Source organism: Anolis sagrei, chromosome 1 (genome assembly GCF_037176765.1).
Source record: "Anolis sagrei isolate rAnoSag1 chromosome 1, rAnoSag1.mat, whole genome shotgun sequence".
Lineage (NCBI taxonomy): Eukaryota > Metazoa > Chordata > Lepidosauria > Squamata > Dactyloidae > Anolis > Anolis sagrei.
The window spans coordinates 122,604,219-122,618,966 of record NC_090021.1 but is presented as its reverse complement, the minus strand read 5'-3'; the positions used below and the strand labels follow the sequence as shown (position 1 = coordinate 122,618,966).

General features: G+C 40.1%; 1 protein-coding gene across 2 annotated transcripts in view; it reads right to left on the bottom strand.

Annotated features, from left to right (window-relative positions):
- MYOM2 (myomesin 2) overlaps positions 1 to 14,748 on the bottom strand; it is a 96,613-nt gene that overhangs the window by 38,403 nt on the left and 43,462 nt on the right. For both annotated transcript variants that reach the window (XM_060788523.2, XM_067468299.1), the window contains 8 exons: positions 12,151 to 12,350; positions 11,122 to 11,175; positions 6,915 to 7,042; positions 4,305 to 4,488; positions 3,626 to 3,800; positions 3,226 to 3,347; positions 1,428 to 1,615; positions 640 to 766 (listed from right to left, as the gene is read on the bottom strand). In XM_060788523.2, the coding sequence (XP_060644506.2) occupies positions 640 to 766; positions 1,428 to 1,615; positions 3,226 to 3,347; positions 3,626 to 3,800; positions 4,305 to 4,488; positions 6,915 to 7,042; positions 11,122 to 11,175; positions 12,151 to 12,350 (1,178 nt within the window). The remainder of the gene's footprint in view (positions 1 to 639; positions 767 to 1,427; positions 1,616 to 3,225; positions 3,348 to 3,625; positions 3,801 to 4,304; positions 4,489 to 6,914; positions 7,043 to 11,121; positions 11,176 to 12,150; positions 12,351 to 14,748) is intronic.

The window sequence follows — 14,748 nt, the reverse complement described above, 5'->3', positions numbered from 1 at the left end:
GGGTAGTTATCTGGCCTCTTCTTGCTCCTTCCAGGTTCAATCAAATAGGATATAGGCCCTATTTAAGCATTTATATGTAACCTAGCTTTTTGAGTCTGGTCTCATTATTTCATAGGTGATCATTGATGTTCATCATCTTCTGAAGTAAGTGTAGAGAAGCCACTGCCTCTATTTCATTGTGATCTGGGATTGGCCTCTTCAGCTAGGATCCCTGCCTTAATTGTCAAAGGGAAATATGTTCTGCCTTTATGTGTATGTGTTTGTATGATAAGCCATGAGCAACTGTGGTTGGTACTTAATGTCTTAATGACATCACGAGAGCCATTGTAAATCTTAGGATGCGACTTGGAAAACTCAGGAACTGGGATGATCCTGAACCGACAATTCTACCCATTCATTATCTGGCCCTGAGGCCTTTCATTTGACAAGGGATTTTCTATAAGGTAACCAACATAACATAGCTGATTCACATATAGAGAGATCACTGGATGCAAACTAGTCCACACTCCAACAAAATATAATTAGTTTTAGCCAAGAACGGTATTAAAAATCCAGCATGTTAAGCAGCAACTGTCATTACCAAGCAACATATTTGCAACTGTAAACAATACAATAAGAATAACCAAATAAACTACTCACCAGGCTCTGGCATAGTCCATGCTTCACACTTGAAATGCTCACTGGGATCAGAAGGCTCCCCTATGCCAGCAATATTGGCAGCAGCAATTTTGAACTCATAATATGCATTTTCCGTCAACTCTTCAATCTTTGCAAATAACAGTAGACAGCAAAAATAAGTTTAACAAGTATAATGTGCATGCTGATCCTCTTAAGACAATAATACTAGGAATAAAAATAGAACTTGCATGTTTAAAAACCGAGTAATTTATTTAGCATCATTTTTCTACAGTATATAAAGCAGAATAAACAAGGGAAAGTGCTGTGAAAGGATCTAGTTTTAAATTAGGAATTATAGTTTCTTTTGGTTTGTTTCCATTTTTTTTAGAAAAAATGGTGGGAATCACCTTTGGTAATTTACGGAGAAGTTTTTTTATGGGATAAGCTCTTGAAGGCAATGATCTACAAATCAGATTATTCTTATCCAGGAATATCCCTTTCAAAATCTATTGAATAATCTCAAATATTACATATATTTATTGTAGGTTCCTTAGATCCTCAACAGTACTGTGCTGTTCAGTTCTGTTTACACTTTGCAAACATTTTACAAGCAGCTTGCCTTCAGAAAGCTAGGAATAAGATACCACAGATTCAAAATGAAGATCTTTCCCCATAGATATATCTGCAGGTGTGAGAGGAAAGATCAAACTTCTCTTTCATTCAGTATTTTATATCTGTTTGGGTACACCATACCCAAAATGGCATCATAAAAAGGGAGTAAAATACCAGAAACTGGAAGCAATACTGACCGTATAAATCCTTTCTTTCACAAGGGAAGAGTTGACTTCATGCCAGTTGTGGTGATGTGCCTCACGTTTGTCTATATAATAACCCTGAATATTTGATCCACCACTGAATCTTGGAAGTTTCCATCCAATTGTCATTGAGTGGCCATCACAGTTGAGAAGTGTGATACCATAAGGATAGGACGGGCAGGCTTGAAGAAATCAAGTGCATAGAATATTACAACCATACCTAAAGACAAGAGCATATATACATAGCAACACATATCAGGTTGCTGCTCTTTTGTACTCTATTTTCTCTATTTTAAAATCATGGATTGGAACTCATTTACAGTACAAGAGCCCCCGGTGGTCCAATGGGTCAAACCCTTGTGACTGCAGGATTGAAGACTGACAGGTCAGAGGTTCAAATCCGGGGAGAGCATGGATGAACTCCCTCTGTCAGCTCCAGCTCCTCATGCGGGGACATGAGAGAAGCCTCCCACAAGGATGGTAAAACCTCAAAACATCCGGGCGTCCCCTGGGCAACATCCTTGCGGATGGCCAAGTCTCTCACACCAGAAGCAACTTGCAGTTTCTCAAGCCACTCCTGACACACACAAAAATTTACAGTGCAATCCTATACATGTTTACTCAGAAGTAAGTCTCTCTGTGTTCAGTGGAGCTTATCCCTAGCAAGTGTTTACGGTCTAAGGGCATTAAAAGCTAGGAAAAGCTCAACCAAACAATTTTACCCCATCACTTTTTAGATATAGTATTCTATGTTCTGCGAATGTGAAGCTGACATAAGACTACAAAAATCATCATCTCCGGAAAACACTACACAGAGAAAACATTGAGCTGGGGTTTTGAATTCTTATTTTACAATTTCCCAAGACTTATCTTGGTTATAACTCAGGTGAGTTATGCGGGGAACTCAGGTTTCTTGCCCAAGTCAGCTGAAGAGTGGGTCTGAGTTGGCCACTGCCTTGGCTTACGCAACATCAAGTTCAAACCCCCGCTTTTAGTTGGTTGCGGTTCATGAAGAAAGTTTAAATAGGTAACAATTCAATAAAAGTTGCCCATAGTTATCCCAACTCAGTTGTCTTATTGCGTTATTTCTTTGTGGGTGGGCAAAATACTACACTCAGAAAACATTGAGCTACTAGCTGCCTTTTCTATCTAAATAAATCGAATTCAGGGGCAATATACTAAATATCTATAAAGAACCAAGTGAACCGATCTGAATGGAACGTCACTTCCTCATAAATGATAAATTCATTTTCATTTCTCATAGGGAAACTCCAGGCATTGTGGAAAGTCATCATGCTAAGTTGACGCAAATGCTTCCAGAAACATCAACAAATAACGAGGGAACATCTGTCTACATGTTACATAAGAAGCAGTGTTAGAAGTACTTTCAGACGTGGACATTTTTTTCCCTGGGAACGTAGAGGAGAAGAAACAATGTTCTTGTCAAGAGCCTGCTTGTTTCTGTCTGAAATAAAATCAGACTAATAACTAGGTGTATTTCAGTCATAAAATCAGTTATTATTCCCACTGCTCTCTGCCTTGTACTGACTGATGTTTTAATTACTTAGCAATTTATTATTTTTACACTTTGATATGGACTGCCTAAACATTTCATAATACCAAGTGATGAACAAATACTAAAAATGAATTAATATAAGCATGCATTTAAGCTACCTGCCTGTTTCAAGAACATAGAGCAACCCTAAAATACATGCAAGTAACAATGGATCCCAAAATGGTTTGATGATTCTCTTTTTAAAATCCTTTTAAATCCTTGCACATTTTCACTTACTGAGAGCTGCCTGTACTGTTATAGGTTCAGATTCCTGAGAATTTTCACTCATTCCCACTGCATTGGCAGCCTTCACACGGAAGATGTATTTCTCTCCTGTAGACAAGCCATGCACAGCAAACCTGAAAGAAATTGAGGGCAAGAAGCTCTGACTCTGGACACTATCTGCCACAGGGTGCTTGTAGTTTGGTGAGGCACCAGAGAAGGCTAATGACCTTGTAAAACTTCAACTCCCATAATTCTATTGCATTGATCCATGGCAGTTTAAATGGTGACAAACTGCATTAATGGTACAGCGTAGATGCTACCATAAAGGCATATTCATTTCTTGAGTTATAGGGCAGGAGGGCAGGAGTGATGTAGCTTTTAATATTGCAAATACCAACGAGACCTTTCTTACCTGTTGTACTTGACAGGCTTATGATTACACGGTTCCCAGTGATTCGATCCCACAACAGAGCAGTCAATGTAGTAGCCAAACAGGTCTTCTTCATGCTTTGGTTTGTCCCACTGTACAATCACAGAGGTCCTGGTGTTTCTGGTCGCCACAATACGTCCCGGGGCAGATGGAACAACTGTGCCACAGAGAAGTGTCATTAAATTATTTCTAGACATGTTAACATACATTCAACTCACTCTCTGTGTCTAAGGCATGGTTGGGAATTATGTGGCTCTCCAGATATTTCAACAACCATCTGTCTTTAGACAGGTAAACAACTTTAAAATTCTTGAATATTGTAGTTTATTTTGTTAGGTAGAATATGAATTTTCATCTATCTCCCTCTCTGACCCATCTCAGAGGCTAAGATTGTTGGGGGAGGTCTCACCCCTTTCACAAGCATGACTGGTGGGGACGGGACACGGGGCTATCTAAGTGATGGCCCCTCATCTGTGGAACTCTCCCACCAGTGAAATTAGATCAGCCCCCTCCCTCCTGACCTTCAGGAAAAAACTAAAAATATGGCTCTGGGACCAAGCTTTTGATCAGTAAATGGGAGCAGTGCAGTAAGAGACTACAAAATAATATAGTGACAACTCAACATATTCGCTAAAGGCTGGGGTTTTAAAAGCATTCTCACCTATGCCTTCTTGTGCTTGAATGGGAGGCGTTATTTCAGAAGGATCACTAATACCATGCTTGTTTGCTGCTAATACGCGAAACACGTACGGTTTCCCTTCAGCCAGATCAAACACTGCATAGCGCGGAGATCTCACTGCCACTTGAGCATTGACCCTCTGCCAGCTCCCACTGCCAACAACAGACTGTATATATATATAAAAGAAAAGAGTGAGAGAGACTGTAAGTATTTTGTGAGAGAGCTGTAGACAGAGGTTCTCAAAATATGTGAACTGGTGAACCATGAACATAAATCCTTATTGTTTCTAGAGAGAGAGCTGCCAGCTTTCTGGTTGGCGATCTTCTTGATACAAAATCACAAAGCATTGATCTGTGCTGCCAAATCCAATATAACATAATCTTTTTCCTTTACCTTGTGGTAGTTGAATCTCTGCGAAGCTTGACATAATAATAGAAATATAAAAGCAGAGTGACTATTGGTGTTGTTTGCAAGACTGTTGAAAAAGATGTTCCTCAAGCAAAGGCTTTTGTTTCAGGGAGTTTGGAAATTGTTTAAGGCAAATTACAGAGAAATAACATTGGATACATTGCTTGGAGCGAGGTCCCAATAAAGATAGAATGAAACAGGTTCCCAATGCTGTGTTTCTTAGGGCCCTTCCACACAGCCCTATATCCCAGAATATCAAGGCAGAAAATCCCATTTTATCTGAGTGTGGACTCAGATATCCCCAGTTCAAAGCAGATGTTGTGGGATTTTCTGCCTTGATATTCTGGGATATAGGGCTGTATGGAAGGGTCCTCAGATGACTTTTTAGAAGTAATCTCTACTACCTAAGAGCTTGTCTATATCTGCCCTCCAAAATTGACTCAATCGGAATGGGCCACTGGCTATCTCCATGAAGCACACTGATTTCCTGTGGGTTTTGCAGGTTTTTTAAACTAACATTGCTGGTTTTTAAGAAAAAGGTGGAGGATACTCCGAAGTTTACTGGAAACTCTAGAGCAGTGGTTCTCAACCTGGGGTCCCCAGATGTTTTTGGCCTACAACTCCGGAAATCCCAGCTAGTTTACCAGCTGTTAGGATTTCTGGGAGTTGTAGGCCAAAAACATCTGGGAACCCCAGGTTGAGAATCACTGCTCTAGAGTATTCAGGGCAATCTGGGCATTAGGATGGGGTCTAATTCAGCCCAATCTGTTGTCCTGACTGGACACCAGCACTATCACACTTTCCCTGAGCTCATCATTGCAGGGAAAGGGGATGAATGGTAATAAATAAATAAATAATAACTTTATTTATATTCCACCCTATCTGCACAACTTTCCGGTTCTGCTCGTGCTCCTAACCAACCATGGAGCTCTGCGTTGGCTCCTGGCTGTTCCCAGATTTCTGCTGATGTCAAAAAAGGGTGCCCACATGATCAGCAAGAAGGATGATCATCCTCCCATACCTCTTGCTGCTCGCATGGGTGGCCCAGTCTGACATAACAGGGTCACCCATAACAGCAAGGAAATCAGACAGAGCACCATGGCCACCTAGGAACAGCAGTGTCAAAATGTGAACTGTTCCAATGGCCCCAGACAATGACTTCAGATTTAGCATGAGCATGCTGAATCTGGAGCTGCTCTAAGGCAGAGCTACACCTAGTGAAGCAGCCTGGTGCAGATAAGGCCAGCATTCAATGGGACTTACTCCCAGTCCTAAGCATTTTAGTGTTTTCTCCTATTAATCTGTCATGGAGAGAGGAAGTTCTCTTTCACTTGGGCATGGTAACAGAAAATAGGCGGTTAAGCACTAGCAATTGATTAGGGATTACTGATGTTCCCACACATTGGTCAATAGGAACTTTCAGCTGTTCAGGGTCTGAAACCCACAGACTATGTGTCGCTGAAAAGCAGAACACTTTTGCAATAGTGCCTACAGGACACTTACCCTGTAGTCATTATAACCAAGAGTAACCAAGCAACAGATAAGTGAAATTTCTCAGAAGACATACTATTTCCTGAGAAAATTCAGGAATTTGTCTATTGGAAGGACACACATATTCTTCCTTGCAATTTTTTCCCCAATACTGTCAACTTTGGGGAAAGGGATAGGCATTAGGCACCATTATCGCTTCACGGTGTTCCAGAATGACAACATGTCTACCACTTTGTGGAGGGAATAACATAGTGGATGAACTGATGTTGCTACTGCACTCATTTGCATCAAATGCAACAGCAAAATGGCAATGGCCTTAAGAATGAAAGAAAGTACCCACGGTTCATTATAAGCCCTACTCTAAGGTAATGGTTAAAAGAACCTTCCCCTCTTTCAACAGAAACATGATAAAAGGCCCCAGACCACAAATAAGCTGTAATACTACAAGTCACCATTTGTGAACAGTCTGAATCCTACATAAAACATAACTTTTATTTTTCAAGTTTTGTTATTCATTGCCCATTTGAATATATGCAACCCAAACCTCCTATTATTGATATGGTGCTTTCTATGTCCTCATTGCCTAGCCCGTGCTTGTTAATTTTATTGTTTTGCTGAGGAAATGATTTCAAATGAAATGGTTATGTGGCCATGAAATGGCTTACAGCAAAATGCAACTATATCGCACAGTACCTTCTCAATGAAATATGATAATGGCTCTTTGCCACGGGGAACAGGTGGATCCCAGCTGAGTACAACATATGTTTTGCTGGTTTCTGAAGCGTGTACGTTGGTGGGAGGTCCTGGAATCTTAATGTCGCCTAGAGGAGTAATAAACTCAGTAAGTGTTAAATGCCAGATTAACCTCCCAGGTCAGCGCTTATGTGAGAGTTTGTCTTGCTGAACTCCCTTGCTAGAGTGCATTGGTTGGCTGTTAAGGGCTTCAACATAAGCTTTACAGTTTCCGATGGCTGCGTCATTTCTATTTTGAGAAAACCCAACCAGGCCAATTAAAAGTGCAGCATTGATTTTCCACAGCTCATGTTAAAAAATCAGGAAAAAAAGAGGAGATCCTTGTGCATTCATTGCACAAGATTTTTTTCTTTGCTTTACTTTGATCACATTTGAATCACTTTAATCTGCTATACTAAATGGCTTGATAAAGTCTTTGTGCTTTATGCAAATGCAAGACAGGATTGATCAAAGACAGGAGCCCTACAGTTCTGCCCCTGAAAAAATATGAGCAAGGAGAAGAATTTGCATGAGAGATCACAGCCATTAAATATGAAACAGTACAGGTAAAGCATGGGGGGAGGAAACATCATGCAAGAAATCTCTCTTATACCCCGGGAATGACAATGAGGACCAATGTAACATGCATAGGAATGAAATGCCCCCCCCCCCCACCCGCTCTATCTCACTGCCTTTGTTCTCCAATTCTCAACAAGTACCAGTTCAGAAACTGGCAATCAGTAGCAGACAGAGCCTTGAAGTCCATCTGTCTGTCCACAGCACCCTGGGAATATTTGGATCCCATTCTATGTACTCTACCAGAGGGTAAAACAAAGACAATGGAATGAATTGCTACAAAAATAACAATGCTAAATAGGTGAGGTGACATCCTCCTCCGCCTTGTTTCCTTCCTCTGTACAACGAGGGCTTGAAACTCAAAGTAGTCAGAGTATAGTACAGGTATGGGCTAAATTTGGCCCTCTGGGTGTTTTGGACTTCAGCTCCCACAATTCCTAACAGCCTACCAGCTATTAGGAATTGTGAGAGTTGAAGTCCAAACTCCTAGAGGGCCAAAGTTTGCCCATGTCTGGTATAGTATGATACAATGCCTATAGCATGGCATATTAATATCCGCAGTGTAGAGCAGCCATAAGCCATGAGAGGAGATGGTACATTGGGGCAGCTAAATGTGTCCTGAAAATATGGACATGCAATAAGAAAATGCAGTCCACTTATAGGAGCTTAAAAATATATACAATTCACATTTGGCATATTAGCCGCAAAACACAATGGGACAAGACTATACAGGCAAAATAAAATTGTCAAACTATAGGTGAAATTGCCTTGAGCACCAGGTAGGATATTTGGCAGAAACAGTGACTCACTATAAGGAGAGAAGAAACCTAAAGTGACACAGAACCTCACAACCTCTGAGGGTGCCTGCCATAGATGGAGGTGAAATATCAGGAGAGAATGCTTCTAGAACATGGCCATACAGCCCGAAAAAATTACAACAATCCAATGATTCCAGCCATGAAAGCCTTCGATAATACATAGAACCTAAACATTTTTTTTAAAAGGATAGCCACCATTAGTCATAATTATCTCTGTTGTGAAACCTAATCAGTTGGTGCAGCTGGGGCCATGCCTTGGACCCAGTTTCTAGAGCTCCATAGAGAAACGGGCAAAGGAGCTGGAGCAAACTGGCCTAGTATTGGGATTGGGGGCTGCAGGAGCATGCTGAGAGAGATGCAGATCGCTCATCCTGTCTTTCCTATTTCAATACAACATCAGATCTTATCATCCTGACATGTACATTGGCTATGAATGCTCATTAAACTATCCTTGTTTTACTTTTAAACTATTTTCCTGGATTCTCAAATGGTATTATCAGCACAGCAAAAGCAAACTCCAGTTTGCTTTATAGCAACATGCCCTGATTTTAGTGATTTAACAAAGTGAAACTGCACATACACTTGCTATTATTTTCTCTTTCTACTGTGTTGGTCATTTCTTTGTTTTGCTTTGGGTCATTTTGCTTGAACGTATCAGACAAACAGAAGCAGCTGGAGAGCATGAAATGGTAGTGGATTGAAGAGAAGAAAGATGTCAGTTGTACGCTTCACAGCTGAAACAATGCACAGAAAATGAAGTCCCAGGCCTAAAATTGCTTAGATGCAGTCTTGGCTGTACAAACTTGACACTAAAAGTAAGAATTCAAAAAACAATTAAGTTTTAGAGTGGACGTGCCAAACAGCATTGTGATCATGTAACTCTAGAAATTTCTATCTCTGTAGGCGTCCTATTTGGAAAAACAGAAAGGAGCTTCTTGATATGAGAAAACAAATACACACAGCCTGAAATAATACCTTGGTTAATGGGTAGGGGAAGGCAATTAGATGTTCCCCCAGACAGGTTGGACTAAGAAGTCCCAGTCACAATGGTAAATGATCATGGCTACTCATCATCCATGGCCATTTGCTATGTTGGCTGAAGCTGATGGAAGACATATTCCAAAGCTTCTGGGGGATACCAACTTGCCCACCCCTGCTGCAATATTCTTCAACAACCTACAGTTGCCAGAAATCTGTTGAAAATTGTGACAGTTTGAACACTACTCCAGCTATAATGTAATTCCACGGTGCAGTAGCTGCTCACATTACATAAATCTATTGCCACTCCAGGATTCAAAACTTTGTATTGCTTAAGTTTTAAATTTGTTTCCAAGTTCTACTTCCTCCAAAGTTTGCTGTGTGCATATACTTTACTCTAGACCAGGGGTTTCCAACCTTTGATCATAGAATAGAATCATAGAGTTGGAAGATACCTCATGAGCCATTTCCACGAAGCAAGAAATTGCATTCAAAGCACCCCCGACAGATGGCCATCCAGCCTCTGTTTAAAAGCCTCCAAAGAAGGAGCCTCCACCACACTTCACGGCAGAGAGTTCCATAGTTAGGAAGTTCTTCATAATGTTCAGGTGGAATCTCCTTTCTTGTAGTTTGAAGCCATTGTTTTGCATCCTAGTCTCCAGGACAGCAGTAAGCAAGCCTGCTCCCTCCTCCCTATGACTTCCCCTCACCTATTGATCCATGGCTATCATGTCTCCTCTCAGCCTTCTCTTCTGCAGGCTAAACATGCCCAGCTCTTTAAATCACTCCTCATAGGGCTTGTTCTCCAGACCCTTGATCTTTTTAGTCACCCTTTCTGGACACATTCCACCCTGTCAACATCTCCCTTAAGTTGTGGTGCCTAAAACTGGGCACAGTATTTCAAGTGTGGCCTGACCAAGACAGAATAGAGCAATGGTTCTCAACCTGTGGGTCCCCAGATGTTTTGGCCTTCCTTTTCCAGAAATCTTAACAGTTGGTAAACTGGCTACGATTTCTGGGAGATGTAGGCCAAAACACCTGGGGGCCCACAGGTTGAGAAGCACTGGAATAGAGGAATAGCATGCCTTCCCTGGATCTAGACACTATGCTTTTATTTATGCAGGTCAAAATCTCATTGGCTTTTTTAGCTGCTACATGACATTGTTGGCTCATGTTTAACTTGTTGTCCACAAGGACTCCAACTTCTGGTCCTCTAGTTGTTTCAAAATTCAGCTCCCACAATTCCTAACAGCTGGCAAGATGGCTGGGATTGTTGGGTGTTGAAGTCCAAAACATCTAGAGGATCAGAGGTTGAGAGTCACTGCTCTAGAAAGTAAACCTAAAATAATAGGGAATTAATTAATTGTGTTCCTTCAGCAAAGATGGAGTCAAAACTCCATCACTAGGGGGGTTTTTTTCAATTGGAAGGGTGTTATTATGAGGGGAAAGAGTGTATCACTGGTTCTTTTTCATTTAATAGGTATAGAAAATTGAGAGTCTATAACCATCAGATGGAGAATGTAAAGCCCTTAGATTAGATAATGTAGAGTGTATGTAATTGATGTTTTTGATGTACAGAATGGCATAGTAATATGTTTTTATTCTATAAAAGGTGTTTTTAACTTTGATTTATTAGTTTGTATGTGGGTTTTGTATTAATTTGTCTATATAAAATTAATTACATAAGAGAAAATTGCAGAGAGAAGAGCAGAAGAAAACAGGCAAAGCAACACAAAATTACAACAGAAGAGGCCGGTTTAGATGTACAGAGGCAACACAACAGACAAGTAACATACCTTCAAGATCATCCTTATAGATTACAATTTGTTTGCCTTCATCCAGGTGAATAGCTGAAGATCAAAACAAAAACCAGTTCTTTATATGACTAGCTGAAAGCACCTATATTTTTGAAAGATTACAATTAATAAACAATACATTCATTTTGGTGTACCTTAATTAGCTATTCCTATTCAGTATTATGGATTGTTATAAACAGAATACCCTTCCTCCCAAAGTATCCCCAACCAAAATTTGTGTAACCCACATAGTAATGTTTTACGGAAAAGAAACTTCATCTGTTGACTCCAATGAAGCTTTATAAACACAAACACAAATAGTAGAGGAGGGCACTGGGAGGAGAAAAGTTGAAACCTCTACTCCGGGTATGTAGCTTTTTCAGTCTAGATTGGAGTTCACATTTAAAAAAATGTAAAAACAAAAAAGTATAGGCTCAGGTATACAATATGGCCTAAATCCAGCTGCTAGTCTTTTCTCTCACTTGAATCAACTCTGCCCCTTTTCACTTGCTGCTCCATACACTTGCCTCCTTGAACATCTGTGCATTAGTCCTTCTCTTGCTGTCTTTAAATTTTAAACCACTTTGTTTTCCAAGGTTTTCATTTCATATTGTTTTATTATCTTATTATCTTGAATACTTTTAGTTACACATATTTGTCAGTTTGCTTTGCATCACATTGCTTTGATTTTGTATTTCTGTTGAAATAAGTTGTTTTGTATTGCATAGTTTTATATTTGTAACTTGGATCAGCAATTGCATTCAATGGAGTAAGGCCTTAAGGCTTGCAGATTGACTCAATACTAAGCAAACACTCTTTGCCTCAAGCAGGCAAGAGTTCTTTCTCCCACCCTGGACTTTCCACAGATATATAAACCCCACTTGCCTAGTTTCCAACAGATGTCACAACCTCTGAGGATGCCTGCCATAGATGTGGGCAAAACATCAGGAGAGAATAGTTCTAGAACATGGCCATACAGCATGGAAAACTCACAGCAACCCAAACACTCTTTGTTTGCATCTCACTTACTCTGAAGTCTCTCCAAATCCAAGGGGTCAAGAGCTGCTACTGCTTCAGAGATTCTGGATGGCCTGCTGATGCCAGACTGGTTGACTGCCCTCACACGGAACACATAGGAGCGTCCTTCAAACAGCCCCGTCACTGGATACTTGCAGATTTTTACAGGAGCATCATTGCACTGAACCCAGTTTTCAGTACCAACTTCACACCTGTTGTTTTTTTTAAATGACAAAAAGTGGCTTCCAATATTTTATAGTAAACAATCTGTGCTGCATATTTCCCTGTCACTGGAATCAACACCTTTGCAGGAAGATTTGACTGAAGGAATCACATAGAAAGGGCAAATCATACAGAAAGTTCTATGCTAATTAATATCTGTGATTTGAGGTCCTGCGGTCCAAAAGAAACCCTTTTTAAACATCTGGTCCTCATATATGATCTTTAGTTTGTTGAAAATACCAATGATATTAACTGTATCTTCCGTTCACAAGTTTGAAGCAGGATCAGTGTACAAAATTCTGATTACAGCCCCACCTTGTATTCTTGGCAACAACTGGTGTGAGCAACAAGGGTCTGTTCCCCCGTCAATCAGGAAGCACCTAAATGATGTTTCCTTCCATGTGTGATAATTAGAAGCAGGTTCCCTCTACCCAGCAACTTCCCAATGTACAAAGGAACCTAATGTTCACAACAGCAGCTGCCTGGTAAGGAGAACTTTCACAGCCCCTAGATATTTAAATTGAAAAATGCATAGGGATTGGGGTAAACTGTAGGGGTGACACAGATATTTGAACTGGATTGGTATTGTAATAACTGGTCTATTTTAACTTCTGTTTTAACCTTCATTTTTAACTTTTGTAATATGAAGTTTTACCTTGGCATTTTAATTATGATATTTTTAATGACGTTTAGCATATTCAAGTCTTAATTGTGTTTTAATGTATGTTAGTTCACCATTACAGGAGTTTTAGGATAGTGATTAGTGTCTATTTGTGTACTTCTTTGTTTTTGTCTTTTACTGTTGATATGGTCAGTGGACTAATCAATAAACTTTGCCTTGCCTTGCATAGGGATTGTGAATGCAAATATGTAACTCTAGATTATGCATTTGTACCTGCCTGAATGAATTCCAGTCCATAACTTTACTGACTCAGGGGAGCAAAGAGGACCTCATTATATGTACAGTAGTTATAATTTGTTTACTCTGGAAATGCAGTTGTACTCTGAAAGTAAGGTTTTGTACAGACTGGTAGTTGTTTTAATTCATCCTACTCAAAAAGATTCATGTAGGATTATTGATGACTTCCTAATTAGAAAATCATAGTGGAGTCCACATGAATGGATCACAGATAATACATGCATCACAAAAGGACTATTTGCATCTTGTTGTTGTTCATTCGTTCAGTCGTCTCCGACTCTTCGTGATCTCATGGACCAGTCCACGCCAGAGCTCCCTGTTGGCCGTCACCACCCCCAGCTCCTTCAAGGTCAGTCCAGTCACTTCAAGGATGCCATCCATCCATCTTGCCCTTGGTCCGCCCCTCTTCCTTTTGCCTTCCACCTTCCCCATCATAATTGTCTTCTCCAGGCTTTGCTGTCTCCTCATGATGTGGCCACGGTACTTCAACTTTGTCTCTAGTATCCTTCCCTCCAATGAGCAGTCAGGCTTTATTTCCTGGAGGATGGACTGGTTGGATCTTCTCGCAGTCCAAGACACTCTCAGAACTTTCCTCCAGCACCACAGTTCAAAAGCATCTATCTTCCTTCGCTCAGCCTTCCCTAAGGTCCAGCTCTCACATCCATAGGTGACTACAGGGAATACCATGGCTTTGACTAGGCGGATCTTTGTTGCCAGTGTGATGTCTCTACTCTTTATGATTTTATCGAGACTGGACATTGCTCTCCTCCCAAAAAGTAAGCGTCTTCTGATTTCCTGGCCACAGTCTGAAAATCTAAGTATCTGAAAATCTCCCAATGTTGGTTCCCTTGTATTTCTTCTAACTGCACCTGCATTTTCTTCCTGTCTTTACTTCCTAACAGCTTTTGAAATTGAGGAGGATAAGAGGATGAATAAAATATGTGTGTGTTTTGATACACACTCTTCCTCATGCCAAACCTATTCTGCATTTTTTCTTAATATATGTACTTCACATGTGGTTTCCTCTCTGACTAAAGCATATTGGTGCAATTTTACAAATATGTATGTTAAGCTATAAATATGAATTTATTTACTCATTTATTTATTTATTTACGACATTTATAGCCTCACCCACCTTTCTCAGCCATACAGCGACTCAAAGCTCATGATTCCAAAACAAAGAGAACAAAACAAATCCAAAATTTAGTTTCTTCTCAATGACAGAAAACTGGAAAATATGTGCACATTTTTATTAAGAGTCTTGCATAGTATGTATAGGATAAAATCATATTTAAAATTAGCTAATATGGATTCTGTACCATCTCAGTGCAGATATGTGCATCATAATAGGACTTTCAAGATATCTTAGATCAGGTGCATTCAGATGAAGTTAGTTCACACATTTAGCTGTGTGATATAAATTTTTGGGTAAACAAAGTAATGTGCATGCATAGGTGAACTAGCTCAAA